Consider the following 24595-nt stretch of genomic DNA (forward strand, 5'->3'; position numbering starts at 1 on the left):
CAGAAAGGAAAGAAAAAAGGAAGAGCACAGTAGTTTAGAAAAATATGGAACCAACTAGAAGGAAGAAAAGGAGAATTATTCAGTGTTGATTCTTAATGAAAAAAAATGTGTTTATTTGATCATCGACTCATTCAGAATAAAGAGACAGTCCAGGAAGTTGCCAAAAACCCAGTGAAGACCATCAGTTACAGAGTAAAGTCCCCCGGAAACAAGCGTACACACATCGGACATAAGAGTTGCCACACCCACCCACACACAAGCGCACTCACACGCCTAGACACGTTAATGAAGAAGCAGCAGAAAATCAAAAAAATGAAACAGTGAGACTGGTGCACACACACACACACACACAGACGCGCACACACACCAGCAAATTAAGCAGTTTTACAGTGCTGATAGAAATCAAAAGAAATACTGGCGAGACTGTCAAAGGTTGTGCCAACTAAAAAAAATAAAATAATAAAAATAAAGATTTTTCAAAAGTACAAACAATGATCCAAAATATACAAGTTCACATGATGTCACATCGGTGCAGGTTTTGACAGCACATTCTCAGCTCAAATAAACTTTACATTGATGAACTTTTCAAAACAGGCAAATGTATCCACTCAAAAAAAAAAGCAACAAAATGAAAAAGAAAACATTTAAAATGACTTGTGACTATCAAAACTAATCAATACGATTAGAAAAACAAAAGGAAAACAGAAAAGAAAGAAATGTTCCATAAATATTATGGAAAGTAGACAATAGAAGGGGAAAAAAACCAAAAAACAATTTACACTTTTGACATGTTCATGCAGCAATAAACTTTTATCCATTAATATGTGGCTTTGATTCATGGCTCTGTACACTGAACAAAAATACTTGTAAAAATGCCTCTTTTTTTTTTTAAAATCATCACTATAAAAAGTTAATATAACTGGAACGAATCAACGTCTTTTTAAACGGGGATGGGTGGAGTCCCTATCTTCACAGCTTTTCCATAACACTGACAGTGGGTGCAAAAAAAAAGTCCATGGATGAGTGAGTAATGTCAAGCACAGTACAGTGAGATTTACTGAAAATGGCAAAGTGGGGAAAAAAAAGCCTTAGACTGTCTTTTTCTTCGCAACACAGTTCTCACTTAGAAAGGAGTTCAGTAGCTTACATTCACCTTCAATAAATATCATAAATATGTTTGTCACATCCTATCCAAAGCTGTGAAAGGTCCCATTTTATCACGGGATGCCACGGATCAAGTTTTCTCTTCCTTTTAATGCTAAATTAGCATGTAATGAGAAATGAGAGACATCCATATTACTTCTCACCCACAAGAAACATTGATTTTCTTTCCTTTTTCTTTACTACTCAGGTCAAACCCTGTAAACAGTTTCCTTTTTTTTTTTCCATGTAGCACTGAAAATCAGACCCACCACCTTCCTGTAAAGTCCCAGCAGAGTGCTTTTGCTCAGTGCCCAGAAGGTGAAAAGTGACAGCGAGATGACATGACAAAACTGAGAGCAGGTGACAGCAGGAGGGGGTGAGAGCACCCACAGGAGCAGCCTCGACCCCCCCGCTCTCCCACGAAATCCCAAAAAAGCCCAGGAGTGACCGCCACCACAAAGACACCAAAAGCGCAGAGCAACACCCCCAACCCCCCTGACTCCCCTCTCCCATCCCTGGTAGGTTTGCTCCAGGGAGGGGTGAAGGATCCTTGGGGAGGGGGAGCGATTTAGTTCCTTCACCTTCAACCCACCACCATCCGCTTGAGTGTCCCCTGGCTCAGGGTGTGAAGATGGGCGAGAAGGGAATGTTTTCGTAGATTGACCCACCATATTCAGGCACAGAGCCGTCACCCCTCTTGAGCACCAGATGGACTCGCCGGCCTCCATTCTTGATGAGCTCGATGGCTCGCGCGTGCTTCATGCCCTTGGTGCTCTCGCCGTTGATCTCCAAGATTTCGTCGCCGACCTAGTGGGAAGGAGACCGGGGGGGGGGGGGGACAAGAGTGACAGATGAAAATGGAAAAGAGAAGAGGTGAATCAGAGGGAAAGGTGAGAGACAGCAGGAGCCCAAATAAGGAGAGGAGACCGCAGAGCCAGACGCGGTGCAAAAGAAAACAAGTGAGAGGAGGGAAGAAGGTACACAAGGAGAAAGAGAAGGTTCAAAGGGAAACAATGACACGAAGGGAAGGGTGGAGGGGGTGAGGAGGAGTTAATTATCAAATCTGCTGAATGGTAATCTGCACAATAAGAAAACAAGAGTATATATGGAGGGCAAACTGCATCAAAAAGCAGCAACCGTGACACGGAGAGTCAGAGAGGGAGAACGACAGAAAAAAAAAAAAAACGAGAACTAGAAGAAACATTTTTGCTTCCTGATTCTTTGAATCCACTCCTCAGGTTATCTGTCAGTGCTGACTGCGTTAAGGGAATACTTCTCTGGCAGAATACAGATCTCTCGCTGACACCTCTCCCTGCCTCACAGAGCTGCGACTATTAATATCTCTGCTAACAAGGTGCACAAACACCAACGGCCGGGTCCATATATGCATATACTAATGTGCTAACGAATGTGCGCGCGCGCACACACACACACACACACACACACACACACACACACACACACACACACACACACACACACGCTCCCACACACTCCCTAACTGCAGCATATTAATATATATGAAAAACTATATCTCAGATTCAAACAGTGTCTGCCAACAGGCTCCCTGCGTGCAAACGCACAGTGAGAGAATAAATAAAAAACACCTCACACTTCATCAAGCACTCCGGGGAAAGTGCTATTATTTATGTACAATTAATCAGACGGAAAGGTTAAATATTGCAGTTTCATCACAGCTTTTGTGGCATGTATGAATGCCACTTTACAAGCTTGTCGTGAAACATAAATTAAAATGTGCATATTCTGTTTGTGTGTCTTAATATTACAATCAGTGAACCGTCTGCATGGCCGAGCCCGGAGGTGACTGTTTGCGAGTCAGTGAAGCATGGCTTGCAGTAATTGGGGGTACATTATGCAAAAGCAATTATACTGATAAATAATATTATTGTGATGGCTGTAAGGTCTACAAGGCTGCCATCAACCCCCCCAGCTAATCAATAAAGTCAACTGGCTTGTGCTGCACCTGAAGGCAAGGATTTATAAAATTATAATTGGTATTTATAACAACTGTTACAATCAGCAGTCGTTTTTCAGATATGCTGTTATGTGCACCCCCGTCCAAAGATAATTTTATAGCGTTCAGGCAAGCTGACGGATTAAGGGATGAGAAAATTTGACAAATAGTTAAATTAAACATTCATTTTAAAAACACTCTGGATTACTAAGGAAAAAAAAACCCGGAAAGAGACGTAATTTTTCATAGCTAAATTGCAGAGCTAATGTCTCGCACAGCTCCACCAAAAATAATGAAGTCCGACCATTTCTCATTAACATTACAATTATTCCACTAGAACGCTTTTTTCAGATGATTTCAAACTATGCTGACAAATGCCAAGACGACTATATTACAGAAAATTAACTAAAACAACCGAGGGAACTGTCCGCCGTTATTTCCAGACAATCTGTTGGGTGTTTCCAAAGAAAGTAGGCTGTTAAAAAATAAAACTTATTTGGAGGTATTCTAGCTACTGAGGGAATATTGGCATCCCTGTTGACACAGCTGCATATAACCTTAAATTGATCAAATTACATCACAGTTTTCCATAATTAAGTATAATATTAAAGGGGTACAAGCAGTGGTTACATTTCAATAGGCTGTCCAACATTTCCTGTAAAACAGCTCCATGTTATGTGGCTGCAAAAAAGGCTGTCTGTCATAAATTTGTGTGGTCTAAATATGAGCACAGACGACGAGATTGCAGTGTTACTTGGGTAAGTGCTGTTTTTCCAGCACTAGTTCTTATGATGGTCAAACTAAACTTCAGTGTTTGGTGGCGTGACCCTTTCAAGACCCCTAGAAAACAACCTCTGAGCTTCTGTGTTTCCCATTTGTGTGTCCATACCATCATCTTTCCGTTGCGAACAGCTGCTCCGTCCTCGGCTAACCTCAGCACGTACAGGTCCATGTTGTACTCGCGGCCTCCTCGCAGGCTGAAGCCGAAGCCTTTGTTGTCTCGCTCCAGGTCCACGGAGTAGAACTCAGAATCCTGATGGAGACAGACGCCATGTGTGGAGGGAGAGGGAGGGAGAGGAGAAAGGAGATGTTTGCATCAAAGTCACCTTTGTGATTCAGGTTTCAAGTGTGCGCGTGTGTCTGCGTTTGTGCGCGCTTGTGTGTGCGTGTCTCCTTTGAAGGGGGATCCTATTTCAGAAGCAAGGGACAATTGCCACCTTCAGGCAAGTCTCACCTTAACAGTTTGTGCTACGCTTTTCCCCTTCGTGTGTGCGTGCGTGTGTGTGTGTGTGACTGTGTGTGGACATGCATATGCTCAGGTGTAAGGACGCTGAATTATTGATGCCGTGGGCCCTGGCCTGAAAAAGTAGAGAGGGCGCAGACGAAGAGAGAGAAGGAGGTCTGGGAACCACACAAGGACGGGCAGACAGCCTCAGCAGCTCCTGTCTTTACGCCCTCCTAATCTCCTCTGCTGGAGGATCAATGCTATCTGTGAAAGCCATCTCCACACCAGCAGATTAATTCAGCGGTGAACAGAGTGGACTGAGGGGCTACTTTGAAAGCAAACAGGCTTTCCTTAATATGCACACTCAGATAACGCCAGAAGGTCGGCGTAAAGAGATAAATAAATAAAAATGCACTTGGTTTGTCCTTGGAAAGGTAAGTGGGTATATTAGTTGATAGATGGAGGGACAGGGGAGGGGATGAATGACTGTTTAGATATGGCGAAACAGCTGAATGGATGTATGAAGAGACAAATGTAGATTAGATGTGGGTAGAAAAGTTGATGGAGTGTAGAGGATCGGCGTGTTTTGATGGAGACATGAAATGGATGGGTGTCCGCATGACTGATGTAACTGCTAAGACTGCGGCGCCTCTCTTCCTCACCTGAGTGCTTGGGGGTTGCTGCGTGGGGGGCTGGGGAGGGGCGGCTTGCGGGGCAAATGACTCCTGTTTTGGTTTAGTGTTGGTCCTGAAATAGAAAAAGCGTGAAATATGAGGCCTAAGCGAGGGGTCGCTTGAAAAGACATTTCATTATTAGGCAAGTCTGTTTTCTGCCGTGCTCCTCACCTGGCCTCCGGTGCGGCCTGCTGCTGAGCGGTGTGGGTAGTGGTTATAGTGGCGATCTTCTCTGCATTCGTCAACAGAGATGCGTTCGATGATTCTGCGGAGGGCGGAAGAAGAGCAAGTATATTGTCACATGAGATAACACACAAAACAAAAACAAAGAACAAGAATGATTGTGTTTTTCAACCAATGAGGAGACAGGGGGGGGAAAGGCTTGTAATTGAATATGCTGTCATTTTGTATAGACATGCTCTAACAGAAGCCTCTCCAGTTTCCTTGAAAGCCTGGGCGACATAATTAAATTTCACATTGTTTTCCTTGTGTCATTTGTGCCCAAATGCACTAGAGGGTCCACCACGAGGCTCGAAACCAGTTTCCAGGCTTCTTTCACCACTTAGCCATGTTCCCGGACACTTGGGTAATACTGCGGTTTGTGCCATCAATCATTTGGTAAACGTCCAAAGGCTGTACATCACATTTAGGACTGAAACTAATCCTTTCTGCCTCTGAATTGTCAAGTAGGGAACATCTACGCCAGTGGCATTAGAGCTCGTGCTTACTCTGTCTTTTATCTCTGCACTGATCCACTCATTTTCAGTTATCAGTGAAAAACACCAGACAGGCGGTCATCACGCGACACCTGCTGCATAAAGAAACCTTTGTTTTATCTAACGACCTCATCCTTCTTGGCCATCTACAGGCATCCTACATTCGATTACAACTCTGCACCTCCCCTTCCCCAGTCTGCTACTCGCCATTCTTCTCATGGTCACTTCCCTTCTCACCTATTAATCTCCTTTCCCTCCGGCGCTCTCCTGGAGCCTGGTGGCTCAACCATTCCTTTGCCCGCTGCTCAAGATCTACAGTGTCGACCACTCGAGCGGGAGTGCGGGTGAGGTGAGCTTCGCTTGAGACGGCAAAGAGGGGAACCACAAGGAAAACCTTTGACCACTCTTCCAGTTTTGCAGTCTCACGTTTAACTCCTGTAAAAACACTATCACCATCTTTCCCTCTGCCTGATTTGCATGAATCACTTCCTTTTTTTGTCGCCTCTCGACTGCTTTCTCTCCGGATATTACTTCTATTCTGCGTGCGACCTACTGCCTGCTTTCCCCTTTCTCGCTTAACTAAATAAATAAGTAAATAAAACGTGCACAGAAAAGGAACTGAAGCGTTTCTGTAATTCGTCTGTGGCTTTGACCACACATTTGCCCTCCAGCCCTGAAAGGCGTGAGCTGGGAAGGACAGCGGGTACAATCAATTCAAGGGAGGTAAAGAAAACGAGCACTACAGAGGGTAAAAGGATACAACAGCTACAGATTACACGTAAAATACAATATGTGCTAACAATAAAAATCATATCACATACAGCATGTCTAGCTCTCTTTTCTCACACAGTGGAAAGAATGAGGGCTTTGTTTGCGCTCCAAATTTATGCTGCAGAGACATCAGCTCTGATGAAGGTATTAGTTTCTTGTACACGTATTACTGAGCAGCAGCAGGAAGACTCCCATGCTCGTTTCCTCGACACTGCAGGCGTACCGAGCATCAGCTACTACAAAACTCCATCTGTGCTCTCACACGGTGGGAGAGTTGAGCTGAATCAGACTTCACCTTTAGAGGAAGCTCTCGCTATGGCGCTTGTTTCCATCAGAAAGCTTAAAGATTGGACTGATCCACAAAGAAATTGGCGATGCTCAGCCATTTGTAAACGGAGGCAGCCAGAACAGTCATTCAGAGGCACAAGTTTAGAAACACAAGCCACCATCTCTGTCCGACACTCTTTCTGTCTCTGTGTCAGACGGCGTCTGGTTGTTTGACACATGCACATAAAAGCATATCCAGTTATTCCTCGCCAGCGCCTTCTCTCTTGCTTTATCTGTGTCTTCTTGGCAGAGCAATTTTGGCTCACTGTTCTCATCAACTGCTCTGAAGGGAGAAACAAAAAAGCCTCTCCATCCATAAGAAGCGAGGCGGAAAGCAACGAGCGGCGGACAAATAGCTCCTATTCCTACCAGTGTGCAGGTTGTCGGGGAGTATTGCCTTTCCATGTGCACACACGCACACACGCTTAATTAAATAGCATTTGTGAAGCACGCCAGGGTGATATGTCAGCACAAAGCACAGACAGTTCTCAGCTGCACAGCGCAACATACAATGCACACAAACTTTTCCTTAAGTCCACTTTGACAGAGGAGACACACCCACATGCACAGAGGAAATTCAGCATCTCTCGGTGCCTGTCTCGCTCACCCTCTCTCCACTCACGCACACATACACACCAAAACCTAAATGGCTCTTGCATGTTTTAAAAATGCGGGCACGCCAAAGGCAGGAATGCAAAAGCTAAAAAATACCAAAAAAAAAAACCAAAAACCCAGCAACCTCCCAAATATCCCCAAAGAATCACTCCTGTCAACACTGCGGAGGCGTTATAGTCACTTTGAAAGCCACTGAAGAAAGTGCAGACTTTACATAACGCTGAAGGAATACTTAATAACAACAACAACAACCCAGGAAAGTGAGAACAAGTCTCCTCAAACATAATCAGGCTATCTAATAATAGCTGATATGGGGAAAAAAATTCGGACCTGGTTTTGGATTCGCTTTTCTCTACTCACCATCTCCAGGAATGATGCGTAGTGTAACTGTGTTTCCAGCCTCCTTGATGAGGTTGACGATGTCCGAGTGGGACTTGTTGGTGATCGAGCATCCATTCACAGCCAGGATGCGGTCGCCGACTTTCAACTTCCCGCAGCGGTCTGCTGGGCTTCCCTCAATGATGCGTCCTATTTTGTGGGGCATGGCCACACAAGCATTTCCAGCTATGGTCAGCATCGATGTGGATGTGTAATGCATGCGTGATTGAGTGTGTGTTTGCGCGTGTAAATGTTGGGGGATTGTGTTTGGTGAGAGGAGGGAAACGGGAGGGAAAAGTGGGGAAGGAGCAGAAGAAGAGGACCAAGAAGGGTTAAGGTTAATTGACCCGCAGCCAACAGTCAGCCAAGCAAAAGTCACTGAGAAGAAGAAGAGGATAATATGCAAGCACTGGAAAAGAAGGGTCAATTTAAATGTGCACTGCAAAGAAATAGGAGGATTTGTTTTACTATTTTCTCTAAATAGTTTTTCCGAACGATTCTCAACATCTAAAAAACTCTTGTTAAGTTAGAGCTCTGTTTCATCTACATCCCAAACACCTGCAACTGCAGAAAGTTAGACTCTGCAAACATACATCAGAGCTGACATCTCACCAGCTACCCTGAAGTCTCTCTGTTTGTTTCACTCTGCAGGCCGACATCAGTCACTACAGACTGACGCCCCCAATCACTCATTACTCTCGCCACCCTCTCCCCTCCTTACTTTTCATTATTATTCTTCCATCCTTCCCGCTGCATTCACACTTTTAATACACAACAAACTCATCTGATCCCAACCCGTTTCTGTCCCCCTGAATAAACCTAACCATCTAGGACTGTGAAATATCAAGAGCAGCAGAGAGATAAATCTTCCTTTACACGTTAACTGAAATGAAAGCTCATCTACTAGCCTATGCTTTCTGCTTTGGCCTGTGAAAAGGAGCTTCACTTTAAAAAAAGAAGAAGAAAAAAAGCCAATCTGTAAAGCTAAGCGTTCACAGACCTTTCCAGTGCTGTACACCCACACAGGGAGAGAAGAGCATGGTGCAATGTCCTTCTAGTGTAGGTAGGAAGCCATAGCAGCTGGCAAAAAAACGTACATGGAGTACGAGTAGAAAAGATGCAGTGCTACGAGTTTGTAAAAGCAACGCTGAATCTGATTTACTTGCGTTGCTGTGCAATATCAAACGGAGAAAAACGACACCATTCACCAGCTAAGCAATGAAAAAGAACCTCACAAAAAAGAAGAGAAAAGAAGATAAAGTTTGAGTAAGCGAATATCTCTAATCATACGCTGGAAAATAAATAGAACCCATTCACGTTGATCATTTCCCCTATTTATCTTTCTTGCAGTGCTCATTCTCATTAAACTGCTATTAGGATTTTAGTGCCAACCTGCTCCGCACAAGCCATTTAAGTTCAGCTGAATAATACAAGTGGCTTTATGTAAGACCTACTTCACTTGTGATCAATTATGAAAGCCTTATGTGAGTGTGAGCAGCAGCTGCAGGCAAAGAAAGGGTTTCAGTGTCTTGGTTTGACAGGCTCAGATGAAAATGAGAAAGAAGAACCACTTCTTTGAAGAGTGTTGATATTGATCTGGTGGGACTGTAAATAGCCAGACTGTGCACTGGCTGTCAGGCTATTTAGCGTTCAGTGGTTTTTATAGAGGATTCAAAGGATTCCCGTAGTGCAGACGAGAAGATAAAAGGCCCGGTGATGAGGCAAAAGCCAAAGTGTGATTCGGGTTTTTGCTGAGTAGAAGTGATTTTTGAAAAAACAGCATGTGCCGCCATCAACTGTGCGCTGGTGGTGGCGTTTGCGGGTGCTCGCGCTTACCGAAGGTGGTGCCAGCTTCCGGCCTCGACACCGACGAGACGATGACGAAACCGAATCCTTCGTTCTCGCCGCGGCGGATCTCTACGTCGTAGGGCTGCAAAGCGGACGAGACGACAGCGGGGGTGGCGATGGGCGGCTGAGAGGAGGTGGTGGCGGCCGCAGCGGCGACCACGGCGCTGCCGCCGCCCCCGCCGCCCACTCCGCCTCCTCCACCGCTGCCGATGCCAGAGGTGGAGCCGCTGCCGGAGCTCACTGTGTTGAGGGAGTTCTGGCTGCCCTGTGGGGTGCGCTTCCCAATATCTTCTGTGAGACTGGGCGCCTGGGTGCTGCTGTGGTGCGAAGACGCCGGCGATGGAGGCATGTCTCCCTCTGCTTTAACTAAAAACGGCAGGAGGAGGAGGATATGGTGAGAAAGATGCATAGATGAGGTGCAAAGTGCAAACAGGAGGGTAAGAAAAACACAGATATAGAAGATTAACAGTAAAAGATCACAAGGGAAGTGAAACCAATGGTGAGACATCAGGAGACAATCATGTACAAAACAGAGTGAGAACCTAATGTAATGAAAGCAAAGCTGTACAAAAACATATGAGAACATCCCTAAACGTTACGTGAGCAGTACAATATTAAAGGAGGCAAATAACAGATATTTAGCTCCTCTAGCACACCTAGTTTATCTTATGATTAAAAAAAAAGGACAGCTTTGGAAGAAGGCCTCTTCACCAATCTCTCCTCTCATCTGTTTCCAACAAAAGATGAACCGAGGACGTGGTCTGCCTGCTCTATCTGGACATTTCATTCCACATTTCATTTCCTGTACAGCTGCTCAAGGAAGGCGCCTCATATTCTCGACGCTCTGAGGCAGACAGTGAGCAGCAATGCACTAATGTCTGGCTGCTGTCATTGGGCCGAAGGTTGGCCACCCTCTCCATCATATTTATGGGCCTTTTTTTTTTTTTTAAAGGAGCAGAGCTATGTTGACCGGAGTGAAGTCAGCAGTGGGGCGTGGGCGTTAGCTCGTGGTAGCGGCTGACCACTTCCACACCCACACTAAATTCTAGAAGGGCGAAAGGCTGACCTTAGATATATATTAAGAAGGCCTCTGGGCTCCTGATGGAAGTATGACTGACATAAACGTGGCTGTTGGTAAAGCAGGGAGTGCATTTCTAAAACTGAACAATGTTTTACTGTAAGCAAAGCTGCAAAAATCGAATATAAATGAAGCCATCTCAGACTGCTCTCAAAACTGATTCAATACACATTAAAATTCACTGACATGTTATCAGTGAATACACTATATGTAAACAAACTGATCAGTTAGAGATATTTATACTTTTTGCAATTTATAAAACAAAACAAAAAATTATGGTTCTGCTAATTCTGAATCCTGCATAAAGGAATCTAAATAGAGAAACAAATGATGGTCATTTTTGGACTATTGGTCAACAAAGCTACTAGCTTAACTTGAAACTACTTGAAATTGGATCCTGACTGTTTATAATAGGATGAAATTAACTGACTTAATAAAACATGTTCTGATTGGTTGCACTGTGGACGGATATACCTGGTTGTGTTTTGCAGTACACTTTAAAAGTTCTGCAGTATTATTTGTCACTGTTATTTGAAGTAAAATCAGTAGAATTCAATAATAAATGGACTGCCACATTCTTACGGTGCTATTTTCTATCCATCTGTGTATTTTCACAGAACCACATATTGGTGGATGATGTATCAGAATCAGTTTTCCTTTCAGCATCTTACAGACACTTTGCTATGTGGACTGGAGTAAATGACCTACTCTACGTCCTGAGCCACAATAACCTGAGTGTATTCTTGGACTTCAGTAAAAACCTTCTCTTGGACCTCTTAGGAGGTCTTTAAAAAGCTTAAACTACTCCTCCATCTCGAGCTGCTTGCTTCTTACCAGCGTAAGTGGTTTTGCGCCGCACTGTGAGGTTGACATGGCCCTGCTTGGCAGCCTGCTGCATCAGCTGGACCACCAGTTGGTGCGACTTTCCCACCACCGCCGTTCCATCCACGCATATCAGCTCATCACCGGATCGCAGGCGTCCATCTTCATCTGCAGCCCCGTACTTGACTATGTGGCCAATGTAGATCTGAAACGCACCAGACGAATGAGGTTGCCGTGCATTCGAAAGCACGCGTCGACAAAGACTGCGCGGCTATACGTTACGCCGCACCGTTGCGAAATAAATGCATGGAAAGCGATCAAGCGGTATTCTAAAAAGAAAAAGTATGACATTAAAGTGCATGACATATAAAAATGTGTCGATTTTCTCAGCGGCCATAAACTTGGCATGCTGCACAGCTACAATTTAAACTTCAGCATTAAATCTTTATTATTCTCTCAAGCCTGTAACAGTAGTAACCCAAGCCAAGCTCTAAAGTAAATCATTATTTTTTTCCCCCCTTCAAGAAAAGCAGGAAGGGGGCGCAGTGCAGGCTAGTGTAAACAAGAACAAACAACTTTGACTCTTTAAAGGAAAAGAAAAAAAGAAATGGTGTGTGTGCAGGGGTTTTTTTTTCTTCCCTGACTGGTTAAGGCTACATTGGTCAGATCAGAGAGAAGCAATCACAGATATGAAATTGCTGAATTCCAATACACAAGCATGGAAACGCACACAAGGGGAAGATAAGAACTGTTGTGTTGAGACTGTCGAAAGAAAATCCTATAGCTGCTGCTCCCACTAGTGCTGGGAATATAGCATCCTTTTCATCATTCAAGCTACACAATCTTGTCAGTTTATCCATTTCTTTGGAGATGTACGGTGAAAAGTGAGGAAATTGAAACGCAAACTGGAGAGATTTCAGCCGTGAGATTGAAAAAGATTGAGGGAGAGAGACTCACAGGCTCTCCTGGCTCGTTGCCTCCGAGGATCCTGAAGCCGAACCCCGTGTCCTTCCTCCACAGGAAAATGTCCTGCTCCTGGAAGTCTGGAACTGTGAAATCGACAAGCTGCCATAAACACTTATGCACAAGCACAGTCGGCCTTGTGGGATCTCTATTCCTGCACCGTGATGCCTTCAGACATTTCATTTAATACCCCAAGGTACACAATAAGCCAACCACAGTGGGATCATAATGGATACACCTGCTGTTCTGAGACAATCAGATATGTTTATTTATGTCAGCATGTAAATACTGTCATCATTTGTGCTCAAAGCTTTGTCACTGTGGTAGCACGCTGCACAAAGACAGTAAAAACAAACAAAACAAAACAAAAAAACGAGCCATCAACAGATAAAAAGGATCTATTTTGGGCCAAGAGTATAATTTTAGAGCTGAAACAAACTGAAAAGACAGGCTGAGAAAAAAAGATATCGGTGTCCATTGTTCCCATAATTAGAAACGATCAGACTATAATTCCCTTCTGATCGTTTCAGAGCATAGTTTCACTTTCTCGCAGCTTTTTGAGACAACCTTAGAGATGTTCAAATGGGCTACAGTGTTTCTCTTGTGAGGTGATGTGTGACACGCGATGCATCATTTGGCTATGCTGGAGTGCACCTTCCACCTGACCCCCCACCCTGAGTATGGCTAGTCACAGCACACTCGTAGCCACGAGGCAACCGTGTGCGTACGCTAGTAACTCGAAAGGTGTCGCGATACAAAAGAGGCATCGCACCGCAGCGAGTGACAGCTCATGGTTAATGTAGCAGGGGAGACTGAAGCGAGCTCAGAGCCCAGAGGACAGGAGGAGATGATTTGCATGCGTGTGGCCTTATCCCATTGTACATAGGAGCTTCTTTGCTTTAAATACGCGGCTTTGAATCCCCATATGAGTACGTGTGCATGCATTTCCATGGGCGCAGATGTGCTATGTGTGCAGACAAACATCTCTCAGGGAGATTTCCTTTTTTGCTCCAGCTGAAGCTGCTGCTGCCAAGGCCGCTAAAACCACTAAGAGAGGGTGGGGTGGCAGAAAGCATAAGCAGTGTGCTTCCAATCTGCTCCTTCAGTCAACACTTAAAATCCCCACGGAGCGCAGCTATCTCTTCCAATCTATCACAGGGTTACTGTGGAGGAACCGGAGGAGGAAAGAGTCAAAGGCTAACTGTCGCAATCTGCACCCGCACTCAGGAAGGTCAACTGCACACGCTGCTCCTGCCCATTAATAGACCCATAAGTGATCCCCACTGTGAGGCAACTGGGCATGAACGGATCAATATTTTCCCAAGATAGACGGCCCTATTCAAAGCTGTGAGTGATGATGTTACAAAAAAGGAGATAATATTTTTTAAAAAAACCCCAAAATAATCATAATGAAGCCCAACAAAAGCACGAGCAAGCTTCCTCCGCTTTTACAGCAGGCTAATGCTGTGCGAGATTTTGGGACGTTTTCTTCCTGCAAATGGAAATCACTCCCTGCACGGTAAGTTTAAAGACCTTGATCTCGACAGAGTTTTTCATTATAGTGAATGCTGCGTGGAAAAATGTCTCTGCCCAATTCAAGGCCTGAGCCCTATGGAGAGAGCTCAATGAAGCGTGAGGAAGTGGAGGTTTTACACCTGCTGTTCCTCCCGTGCTGTTCAAGGTGTTTCTCCTTGTGACGCTATACCTCAGAATGCTCAGCTTTCTCTTATATTTCTCTTTACATCCCCTTCAAATGTTTTGATCAACTGTCCTATTATTATTCTTTGTTTTTGCTTTTCTAACTTTTTACCAGATCAAACTGGCTGGGCAATTTAGAAATCCCCAATTGGGATGTCATCATATGAGGGCGGGTATGTAGACAACATCCCTCCCGCCCTTGGTTGTGGATTCTTTCACTCCATTTCTATTATTGTTATTCATTTATTTATTACAAAATCAAATACTATTGACTCTCAACTAATCATGGCAGCTTTCCAACAGGTGTCTGAACCACTGCCTACACTCAGCCCGTCATTTTTAATTCTTCTTCATAGCCATCTAAATAATGAAAATCCTCAACAAGTGCGCCTGGAAAACGGATTAGATCTTTAAAAAAATAAATAAATGAAAGAATAAAAAGCCTTTGCAGATTTCTCTCTTTCTGCTATTTATTCTTTTCTCTCTCTCTCTCTCTCTCTCTCTCTCTTTTTTAAACTTGACAATGAATATGATGGTTATTCTTTTTAATTAGTGCAATCCCCTTGCTTTGCCAAGGCGGGGGGTGGGGAGATTTACAATCTGCCAACATCTACTCCACTCTTGTACTAATTATACACCATGTGCCTCTTAAGGGAAGTCTAAAATAAAAGTGTGTCAGTGGTGCTGTTGTCTGGCACTGGGTGAAAGCGGCAACTAGTAATTTTAAAAGGACACAATCAACAACACACTGGAGGCCTATATGTCTACAGCTAGTAACAAAGTAACAACGTAGCATGCTAGCTCTTTTGGGAAATACTATTACTATTCAGTTTCTTGTGGAGTCTCAATTTCAAAGATTGACACCACTTTGATAGCTGAATGCTAAATGTAAAAGAAAAGCCAATTAGCTTAGCTTGGGAAAAAAAACCAAGAAGATGCTTGCCATGGCTATGCCAGAAAAAAAAAATACATGTACCTGTAGCCATAAAGCTAGATTCTAGTAATTTTACAAGACAGCCTATATACAAACAAATGTAAACGGCTTTCTTTATTAGCTAGGCTCCTCATCTACCATCACTGACATCTATCTGCAGTTTTCCTTCAAGGCAGTGACGGAGTACATGTGAAAATATGTAGGTGAATTTATTTTACATTCGACAATGTCCTCCCAATGTAAGGTTTATGCCCTAAATTAACAGTACTGATGAATATAAATAAAGATTTTGGAAGTTTTATTTATTTTGCTGTAATGGTAAATCCACCACCATACACAAGCTCTTTTATCTAAACCAGCAGTGGAGAACTCCAGGCCTCAAGGACCGGTGTCTTGCAGGTTTTAGATCTCGCCCTGGGTCAGCACACCTGAATCAAATGATTAGTTCATTACCAGGCCTCGGGAGAACTTCAAGACATGTTGAGGAGGTAATTTAGCCATTTAAATTATTTGCGTTGGATCAAGGACAGGTCTAAAACCTGCAGGACACAGGCCCTCGAGGCCTGGAGTTTGACACCCCTGATCTAAACCATATATTTAACCTCCTAGGACCTGGCATCCACATATGTGGACATCACATTTTGGGTTATTTAGACCAAAATACTCAATTTTGCTCTACAAGGGCCTGATATCCACTTACGAGGACATTATACTGCTACTGCTCTATCGAAATTTTAAACGAATATCCTCATATGTGGATCTCATTTTACTTAGAAACAAAAATTAGGTATAAAAAAAAATCTGGTAATTCTTTGTTTTTACATTCATCAGGTCCCAATCAGCCCAAATATCAAAGAGAAATTAAAAATGCATGCTGTGGAAGAGTTCGGGTCTCAGGAGGTTAATGCCAAGTGCTTTAAATTCAATATTTTACATTAAAAAAAAGCTGAAAAAAATAGCAAAGCTCAATTATGGTCATTAATTTGCATCCCTGAACAGAAGATCAGACTTTTAAAAAAAATGTATATATCATTTCTGACTTCTCTGTGAAGTCCAGTGTGCCAGCTCAAATTTGGGTATAAGAATATGAATTCAATTTGTCATTTGCCTAATAAATAACAACAACAAACAAATTTATTTGACAGACTCCTACAATATTTATGTTTTATTGTTTTATCACAGGCGGTATAATATATTTGTTAATCACTCTATGTGTAGTGAGGCATTTGAGTGCAAGCCAGTCTTTAGTAAAACATAGATCAATAAATATAAATATCTGACCCAGCTTACTTACAAGCACAAAACGTTCCCCAAAATGAGCAGTACCACCAAGACACCAAGGGTCTGCACCGAGCCAATACCCCATGCTGCCCTCATCCAACCGCCACCAGAAATGAATATACTTACGCCTACTTTCATACATGCTCCTGGACTGGGCCCAAATCTTAAAGGGGTCCGGTTTTCTCTGGATGGTCCCGTCTCCTGGGGAGTCCTGGATTGGGAGTCCCGGCAAAGGCTGTGAGGGAGGTGGGGGCGCGTTGCTCTCACTGAGAGCGGGTGCCAGGGAAGAGTGCACAGGCGAGTCTGTGTGCGCGCTCCGGTGGCTGGAAACACTATGCTGGGAGCTGTTCTGGCTGTCCTTTCTTGACAACTGCTGTTGGAGAAGCAGATCAATATCATTTGACTGTTTCAAATCTTCTGCACAGGAGCATGGAAGCTGAACTCAAAAATGACTGACATCGTCAACAGCGGAATAGAAAATATGAATCTGGGTTGTGGTTTGTGAGAGGAGGAACAGGGACAGCGGAGACGTGAATACAGAGCAATTCTGATTTAGAGTTCAAAAAGATTAAACATGGCTTCTCCTTGGGGTGAAAGGAAACACACTCTAAGAGTATAATGTCAACCATTGTCATGTTGCTCCCTTATTTAACACAAAGAATAATCAAGCTGTTTTATGCAGAGAATTCTTTTAAAGCTAACAAAGAAGGAGAGAAAAAAAAAAAAAGAGGACCTCAATGGTTTCTCATGATTAAGTCATTCAGCTATGGGAGAAAACACTGTGGAACTTACAAGAGTACATTGCCTATTCCTTTTGTTTAACAGAGTGGAATGTATTAACAAGGAGCTGCATTCCCTGCTGTATATGGAGGGATAGTCACAATGAATAAAGCACTCCAGGGGTTTAAAAAGAAGAGAGGACTTTACTGGTGAAGGTAGAAATGTAAAACTGCTTATAAATTGCCACTCGCCCCTCAATAACGTGCGCACTTAAGCATCTGTTCGAGGATTCAAGCTGAGTAAACCTCACAATCCCGAGCTCAGGCACAAGTGCGCTGCGAGTATCGGTAAAGATCCCGTTTGTCATCCTTGTCACAGCATCTCTCCTTTGCAAGCACCACATCGTCACCATTGGTCTGCAAAATCTCCACTGCTGCGAAGAAGCCAGAGACGTGAAAGGGTTACGGGGCAGAGCTCGGGAAAGAAAGGCCGATATTTAAGACGGTAAGCGAAAATGACAGCAGTTCAGTCTCTTCACGTCACGTGACTGCACATTACTTTGGACGGCGAGGACAAAAATATACCAGGAAAGGGTGGAGGCAAGTGGCTCGTCTGTTCTCAAATATCAAAGTGTTTGGCCTTCAAAGTGCAGTCATGTCTTCACACTCATTACTCGCTGAATCACTCTCCTACACCTCTGCAATTCATGTTTATATTCATCATCCTTGTTAGACATAAAATAAGCTTGATGCTTTAGCAAATATTAAGTCGGGGCTGTGGCTCCAGCTGGAATGCTTACTCTGCTGGTGCTGCAAAGAACCTCGCTGGGTTTTGTGGTGTACTTTAAAAAAAAGAAAAATCAATAGAGTCATATACTTAATCAGAAATGCGGGTCGTGTTGATGCTAAAGTCAGACCTGAGGACTGATGCTCAAAAAAAACAAACAAACAAAAAAAAAAAACCCCAGGCCAACCAATCTGTATTTTGTTCTTGTTGTTTGATGCACAGAAAGTCCAAATGCGATCCCCCTCTTAAATGAAAACAAATCTCCTATACTTGATGAATCTATTAGATTTTGACCTTCTGCAGTCATTGCGTGGTTCCTCGGTGGCCTGCGAGTAGTTTAATACATGAGTTTGTGCTGCTCCAATAACTTATTAAAGAGACAGAAGATGGGAAGCGAGAGGCATTGGTAGGTGGGGCAATGAAAGCAAATCCTCGCTGCTTCCCAAGACTCAGCTCAGTCCTGCTTAACGTGACGCATCACTGGTTTAGCACACATACAACTTCTTAACATAACATGCATTTAAAAAGCATACCCATCACCTCGATTATCTGCTATAGAAATCCCATTATAATCATATACCCAGCATTAATATCATCACACATCCCAACTATTTTCTTCCCTAGCTAACTGAAATCACATAGGGTGGTCTCTATATGTAGAAGCCAGTGGAAAATCATCCTGCAAAACTATTCTATATTATACTATACTATTACTGTACTACTGTACTTTCACTCAGACACAGCTAATAGTGACTTGATGTTTTGGCACTGGCAACTTTTCCATCACCTCTGTTACGCTTTCAAGAACACCATCACCATTACCTAATTGGCACCACCATACATGACATCAATCTCCCACCAAAATTCTGTACTGTATCTAAATTATATCACATACCCTTCTAGAGTAATCGTTGTATGGAGGAGCCATCGCAAAATCATCCTGGAAAAAAAAATAATGATAAAAAAAAATGAAAATTGCAAAAAGCTCCTGAAATATGTGCAGAAAGTGGTTTAGGCATTGTCTCAACAAGACATCAGATGGATAGCAGCTTCTTGGGTCGACAATCTGTTTATATTATACTCTACCCCGATATAAGGGCAAATTCTGGCTTTTAAAACAGCACACTTATAACTTGAATGATGGTCCCTATCTTATTAAGCCTTAAGGACAAGGCATCTAAAACAAATTGAACATTTTAGCTCTGTCCTGCTATGGCACCAATAGTTTTTCTGCAGCACCCAATCAGCCTCAGATATCCAAACATGTTAAAAACATTATGATTTTTCACATTTATCAGTGGGAAGTTGTTCATCAGCTCTATTATCTGCTGTAAGAATTCAATCACTGTTATCAACCCATCACCGTTATCCAAACCGGTCATTCCCAAAACCTTCACCTTCTCTAAACAAAGATCACATACCCTCCTTCCATAAGCTCTGTACCGAGGATCCATCTCAAAATCATCCTGCAAAACAAAATTGGCAATCACAGATTGAGTCTACAAAGTGCTTTAATAATCAAAGTTCTAAACTTCGAGCATTTTAGCCTCATACACTAAACGCAATATTAAACATTATGTAATGCTAAAATGATCATTGGCACCTTTTTCATTGTGTCATTTATCAGCCTAGGCTTATCAAACCAACACCAATATCACAACTTATTTCTAAAGCCTTCACCCCATCTGAACAATATCACATACCCTCCTACTGTTATCTGTGTATGAAGATTCCACATCAAAATCATCCTGCAAAACAAAACAAAGTTTAGCTCCTTGACTCTTTATTGAAACCTCTTGATCTTGTAATATGTGCAGAATTTGGTTTAGCATTTGAAGGGCATCATAAAACGCAATGTTAAATATTATGCTAAATATTATGTAAGGTGGGACGCTAAAATCTACATATGTCATTCAGTATTAGTAGTGCTGTCACAGATATACACTATATCTGTCCATATGTACTACTAAATTAAGAGCAATAACTATATTGCAGGGCCTCACATAAATAACATCTTGCATTAAAATATTCTATTGAAACTTCATGCATTAAACCCATGATCTTTGGCACCATGCCCATTCCCTCTATTGTTTTTATGAGCACCATCTACGTACACGAGGTTATTCGCAAAAAGTTTCAATGTATCTAAATGACATCACGTACCCTTTTTCTGTTATCTCTGTATGGAGGAGCCATCGCAAAATTATCCTGAAAAATATATATTTTTAAATGAATACAAATGAATACCAAAGAAGCTCCTGAAATACATGCAGAATGTGGTTTGGCAATAACTTGCTGAAATAAGCTATCTGGGTAGTAGCATTGGTTGCTTCCAAAAAAAAAAAAAAATGCATTATTGTGTACAATACAATCATGAACACTTATTTTTAAATTGTGTGCTTGTAGTGAGATAAATGTTCCTCTCTGTTATTGAACCTAAAGGATGCAATATCCCCCCAAAAATTCAAAGATTAGCTGTGTCATGCTAAGCTGCCAACATCATCACAAAACCAAAGAGTAAATACAGTAAAAACATTATGCATTAACACAGTTATCATTGGGAGCTTAATCCTAAAATCTTCACGTCATGTAAACAGCATCACATACCCTCCTAATGTTCTCTCTATATCGAGGACCTGGCTCAAAATCATCCTGCAAAACAATATTAGCAAACACATTTTCAGTTACATACAGTCTGCAAAATCCCTCTATTAATAAAGGCATTACATCATGGAGCATTTACACTGCTCTCCCAGGCACCTTATCCATCACCTCTCTTATGAGCTAAGAATTATAGAACCACCACCAATCACGGCTCATTCCTAAAACCGTCACCCCATCTAAACAATAACACATACCCTCCTAGTGCTATCTGCGTATGAAGATGCCACCTCAAAATCATCCTGCAAAAGAAATTGGCAAACATGTCCAGTCTGATAATGCCTGAATGACACTTCTAAACTGCAACAAGGCCAGTGTAGCACCCGAGCTCCATGCTATGGCTCCATGCTCATGTAATATGTACATTTATGTAGCACAGCATTAACAGTCATAAGTAGTTTGTTGAGTCACACATAATATCTTTCTGTGTGAGACAATTTAAGCCTGAATGCATTAAAATATGATCACTTTGTATTAACATTATAAGAATACCATCTCTATCATTTGCCCAGCACCAGTATGATTACACCTCACTCTCAAAAACTTTAAATGACATCACGTACCCTTCTTCTATAATCTCTGTTTGGAGGAGCCATTGCAAAATTATCCTGGAAAATAATAATAATATAAAAAATTAATACAAAAAAAGCTCCTGAAATACGTGCAGAATGTGGTTTGGCAATAACTTGCTGAAATAAGCAAGACTGTCATTATGTGCTTGTAGTGAGATAAATGTTCCTCTCTGTTATTGAGCCTGAAGGATGCAATATCTCCCCAAAATTCAAAGATTAGCTGTGTCATGCTAAGCTGGCATCAGGCCTGACTATCGCACACAGACAACATCACACAAGTAACCAGTAAATAAAGTAAGAACATAATGCATTAACACATTTATCATTGGCAGCTTAGTCCAAAAATCTTCACGCCATGTAAACAGCATCACATACCCTCCTAATGTTCTCTCTATATCGAGGATCCGGCTCAAAATCATCCTGCGAAGCAAAATTAGCAAACACATGTTTAGAATATAGGACCCTTTTATATTATCAAGAGGAGGGTTCTATTTTAGTTTAGCAACTAGCCTTTTTGCAATGTATTCATGATTGTGTAACATAGGCAGATTGTAGTTTGCTAACATCTTGCTAAAATAAGCAAGGTCTTCCATTAAAAAGCATCATCTCAATGATGGCATGCATTGCCACAACTGAGAAGCTAGCATTTGAACTCTAAATGGCTCCTTCCTTTTTAACATGATGGTATCGGCCTCAAACAGGAATGTTAAAGTTTAACTCTGTCAGCAGCAGGAATGACTCATGCTCACTGTCTTTATGCACTGTAACATAAGGAGCCATAATTTCTTTGAGGTGTGACACATAAATAGCCTCATACACTAAAGGCAATGTTAACCTCCTAAGACCCGAAGTCTTTCATGGCATGCATTTAAATTTTTTCTTTGCTATTCGGGGATAATTGGGACCTGATGAATGTAAAAACAAAGAATTACCAGATTTTTTTTTTTTACCTAATTTTTATTTCTGAGAAAAATTAGATCCACATATGAGGACATTGGTTTTAAATTTCAATAGAACAGTGGCAGTATAATGTCCTTGTAAGTGCATATCAGGCCCTTGTAGAGGTAAAATTAAGTATTTTGGTCTAGACCAGCGGTCCTCAACCCCCGGGCCTCGGACCGGTACCGGGCCGCGAGAGTTGAGGCTTAGGTGTGAAATGTATAGTTTTCAGGGTTTTTATCGGTTTTCAGCATTATTTTGTTATCGTTTACTCGGTTTTCCTGGGTCTTTTCACGTGTGTTATGAATAAATTTTCTTTTTTTCGGTACCGGTACTAGTTTTATTTTGTTGTATTTATCCGCAAAACCTTAAAGGCCGGTCCATGAAAATATTGTCGGGCATAAACCGGTCCGTGGTGCAAAAAAGGTTGGGGACCGCTGGTCTAGACATCCCAAAATGTGATGTCCACATATGTGGACGCCAGGTCCTAGGAGATTAAACATTATGTAATGCTAAAATGATCATTGGCACCTTTTTCCATTGTGTCTTTTGTCAGCTCAGGATTATGAAACCACCATCAATATCCCAATAACTCATTGCTAAAACCTTCACCCCATCTGAAGAATATCACATACCCTCCTACTGTTATCTGTGTATGAAGATTCCACATCGAAATCATTCTGCAAAACAAAAATTGGCAAAGACATGGTCTGTTAGACACAGTCTACAGGGTCCTTCTAATAATATCAGAAAGAAAGATCTGCACTGGAACCAGCCCAGTTTAGCACTTGGCATTTTTGATATAGAGTCATGCTTGTGTCCTTTGTTATTTCAGCATTGTCTTGCTGAAATAATTTAAGACTTTCTTAAACCCGCCTTGAATATTATCTGTGAGAAGAATCCATATCAAAACCATCCTGCAAAAACAAATTGGCAGCCATGTTTTGTCAGACAAAGTTCAAGCAGGCAAAGTTTAGCTCCTGGACTCTTTATTTAAGGCCTCTTGATCTTGTAATATGTGCAGAATTTGGTTTAGCATTTAATGGGCATCATCATGATGGTGGGATATGTTCCTCTAAAACCTAGATATGTTATTCAGCATTGGTGGGGCCGTCACAGATATACACTTATACATTGCAATACCATCATGAATGATAACTTGAACTGTATGCCGATAACAAGATGGAAGGTTTCCGTTTCATTTAGCCTGAAGTTACAGCAACCAAAGGGAGTCTTAGTGCTGTTCTGAAAAATCAGCAGCAGGCCTAAATTGGGTTCACTGTCCTTATGTACTACTAAATTAACAGCAATAACTAGAATGCAGGGCCTCACATAAACAGCATCTTGCATTAAAATATTCTATTGAAACCTCATCCATTAAACCCATGATCTTTGACACCATGCCCATCCCCTCTATTATCTTTATAAGAGGACCACACCGTACCATCTACGCACACGAGGTCATTCCCGAAAAGTTTCAATTTGTCTAAATGACATCACGTACCCTTATTCTGTTATCTCTGTATGGAGGAGCCATCGCAAAATTATCCTGAAAAATAAGAATGTGCAGAATGTGGTTTGACATCGTCTTGCTGAAATAAGCAAGTCCCTCCTTTAAAAGGAATGATGTGGATTGCTCTAAAACTTATACATATTATATTGTAATCCAATGCTGTCACAGAAACAGCTTTTTAAAACGATTTGTTTTTAATGAGATTGATAGTTCCTCTCTTAATTAACCTTGAAAAACATTCAAACTTCAAAGTTTACCATTGTCCTACTAAGCTAACAGCCAGCTTGACTTTGGTTAACCGCCTTTGTGTACTACAGAATTAACAGTCATATTTACTTTTTCTGACAACCAGACAGTTAGTAAAACCAGTATGGATGAACATGATTATCACTGGCAGCTTATTCATTGCTTTCATCTGTTATAAGAACACCATAACCATTGTCATTCATACTTCCACCACCTCTGAATAATATCACATACCCTCCGAGTGTTATCTCTGTATGGAGGACCCGGCTCAAAATCATCCTGCAAAACAATATTAGCAAACACATTTTCACTTACATACAGTCTGCAGAATCCCTCTATTAATAAAGGCATTACATCATGGAGCATTTACACTGCTCTCCCAGGCACCTTATCCATCACCTCTCTTATGAGCTAAGAATTATAGAACCACCACCAATCACGGCTCATTCCTAAAACCGTCACCCCATCTAAACAATAACACATACCCTCCTAGTGCTATCTGCGTATGAAGATGCCACCTCAAAATCATCCTGCAAAAGAAATTGGCAAACATGTCCAGTCTAATAATGCCTGAATGACACTTCTAAACTGCAACAAGGCAATTGTAGCACCCGAGCTCCATGCTATGGCTCCATGCTCATGTAATATGTACATTTATGTAGCACAGCATTAACAGTCATAAGTAGTTTGTTGAGTCACACATAATATCT

At 42.1% G+C, this 24595-nt stretch overlaps 1 protein-coding gene across 1 annotated transcript in view; it reads right to left on the minus strand.

The window, feature by feature from the left end:
- Window positions 1-67: 67 nt before the first annotated feature.
- LOC148095497 (membrane-associated guanylate kinase, WW and PDZ domain-containing protein 1-like) overlaps window positions 68-24595 on the minus strand; it is a gene marked incomplete at its 5' end in the record, with an annotated part of 49026 nt that continues 24498 nt past the window's right edge. Inside the window, 21 exons of the mRNA XM_087837058.1 lie at window positions 68-1950; window positions 4008-4151; window positions 5006-5090; window positions 5189-5282; window positions 7807-8010; window positions 9661-10038; window positions 11585-11777; window positions 12530-12621; window positions 16575-16821; window positions 18850-18894; window positions 19376-19420; window positions 19658-19702; window positions 20118-20162; window positions 20562-20606; window positions 20813-20857; window positions 21179-21223; window positions 21563-21607; window positions 22762-22806; window positions 23631-23675; window positions 24120-24164; window positions 24371-24415. Of these exons, the coding sequence (XP_087693184.1) occupies window positions 1762-1950; window positions 4008-4151; window positions 5006-5090; window positions 5189-5282; window positions 7807-8010; window positions 9661-10038; window positions 11585-11777; window positions 12530-12621; window positions 16575-16821; window positions 18850-18894; window positions 19376-19420; window positions 19658-19702; window positions 20118-20162; window positions 20562-20606; window positions 20813-20857; window positions 21179-21223; window positions 21563-21607; window positions 22762-22806; window positions 23631-23675; window positions 24120-24164; window positions 24371-24415 (2166 nt within the window). The remainder of the gene's footprint in view (window positions 1951-4007; window positions 4152-5005; window positions 5091-5188; window positions 5283-7806; window positions 8011-9660; window positions 10039-11584; window positions 11778-12529; window positions 12622-16574; window positions 16822-18849; window positions 18895-19375; window positions 19421-19657; window positions 19703-20117; window positions 20163-20561; window positions 20607-20812; window positions 20858-21178; window positions 21224-21562; window positions 21608-22761; window positions 22807-23630; window positions 23676-24119; window positions 24165-24370; window positions 24416-24595) is intronic.

This window comes from Neolamprologus brichardi, unplaced genomic scaffold (genome assembly GCF_056152115.1).
Source record: "Neolamprologus brichardi isolate AB-2024 unplaced genomic scaffold, ASM5615211v1 NODE_ptg000080l+_length_49393_cov_1, whole genome shotgun sequence".
Taxonomy (NCBI): Eukaryota; Metazoa; Chordata; class Actinopteri; order Cichliformes; family Cichlidae; genus Neolamprologus; species Neolamprologus brichardi.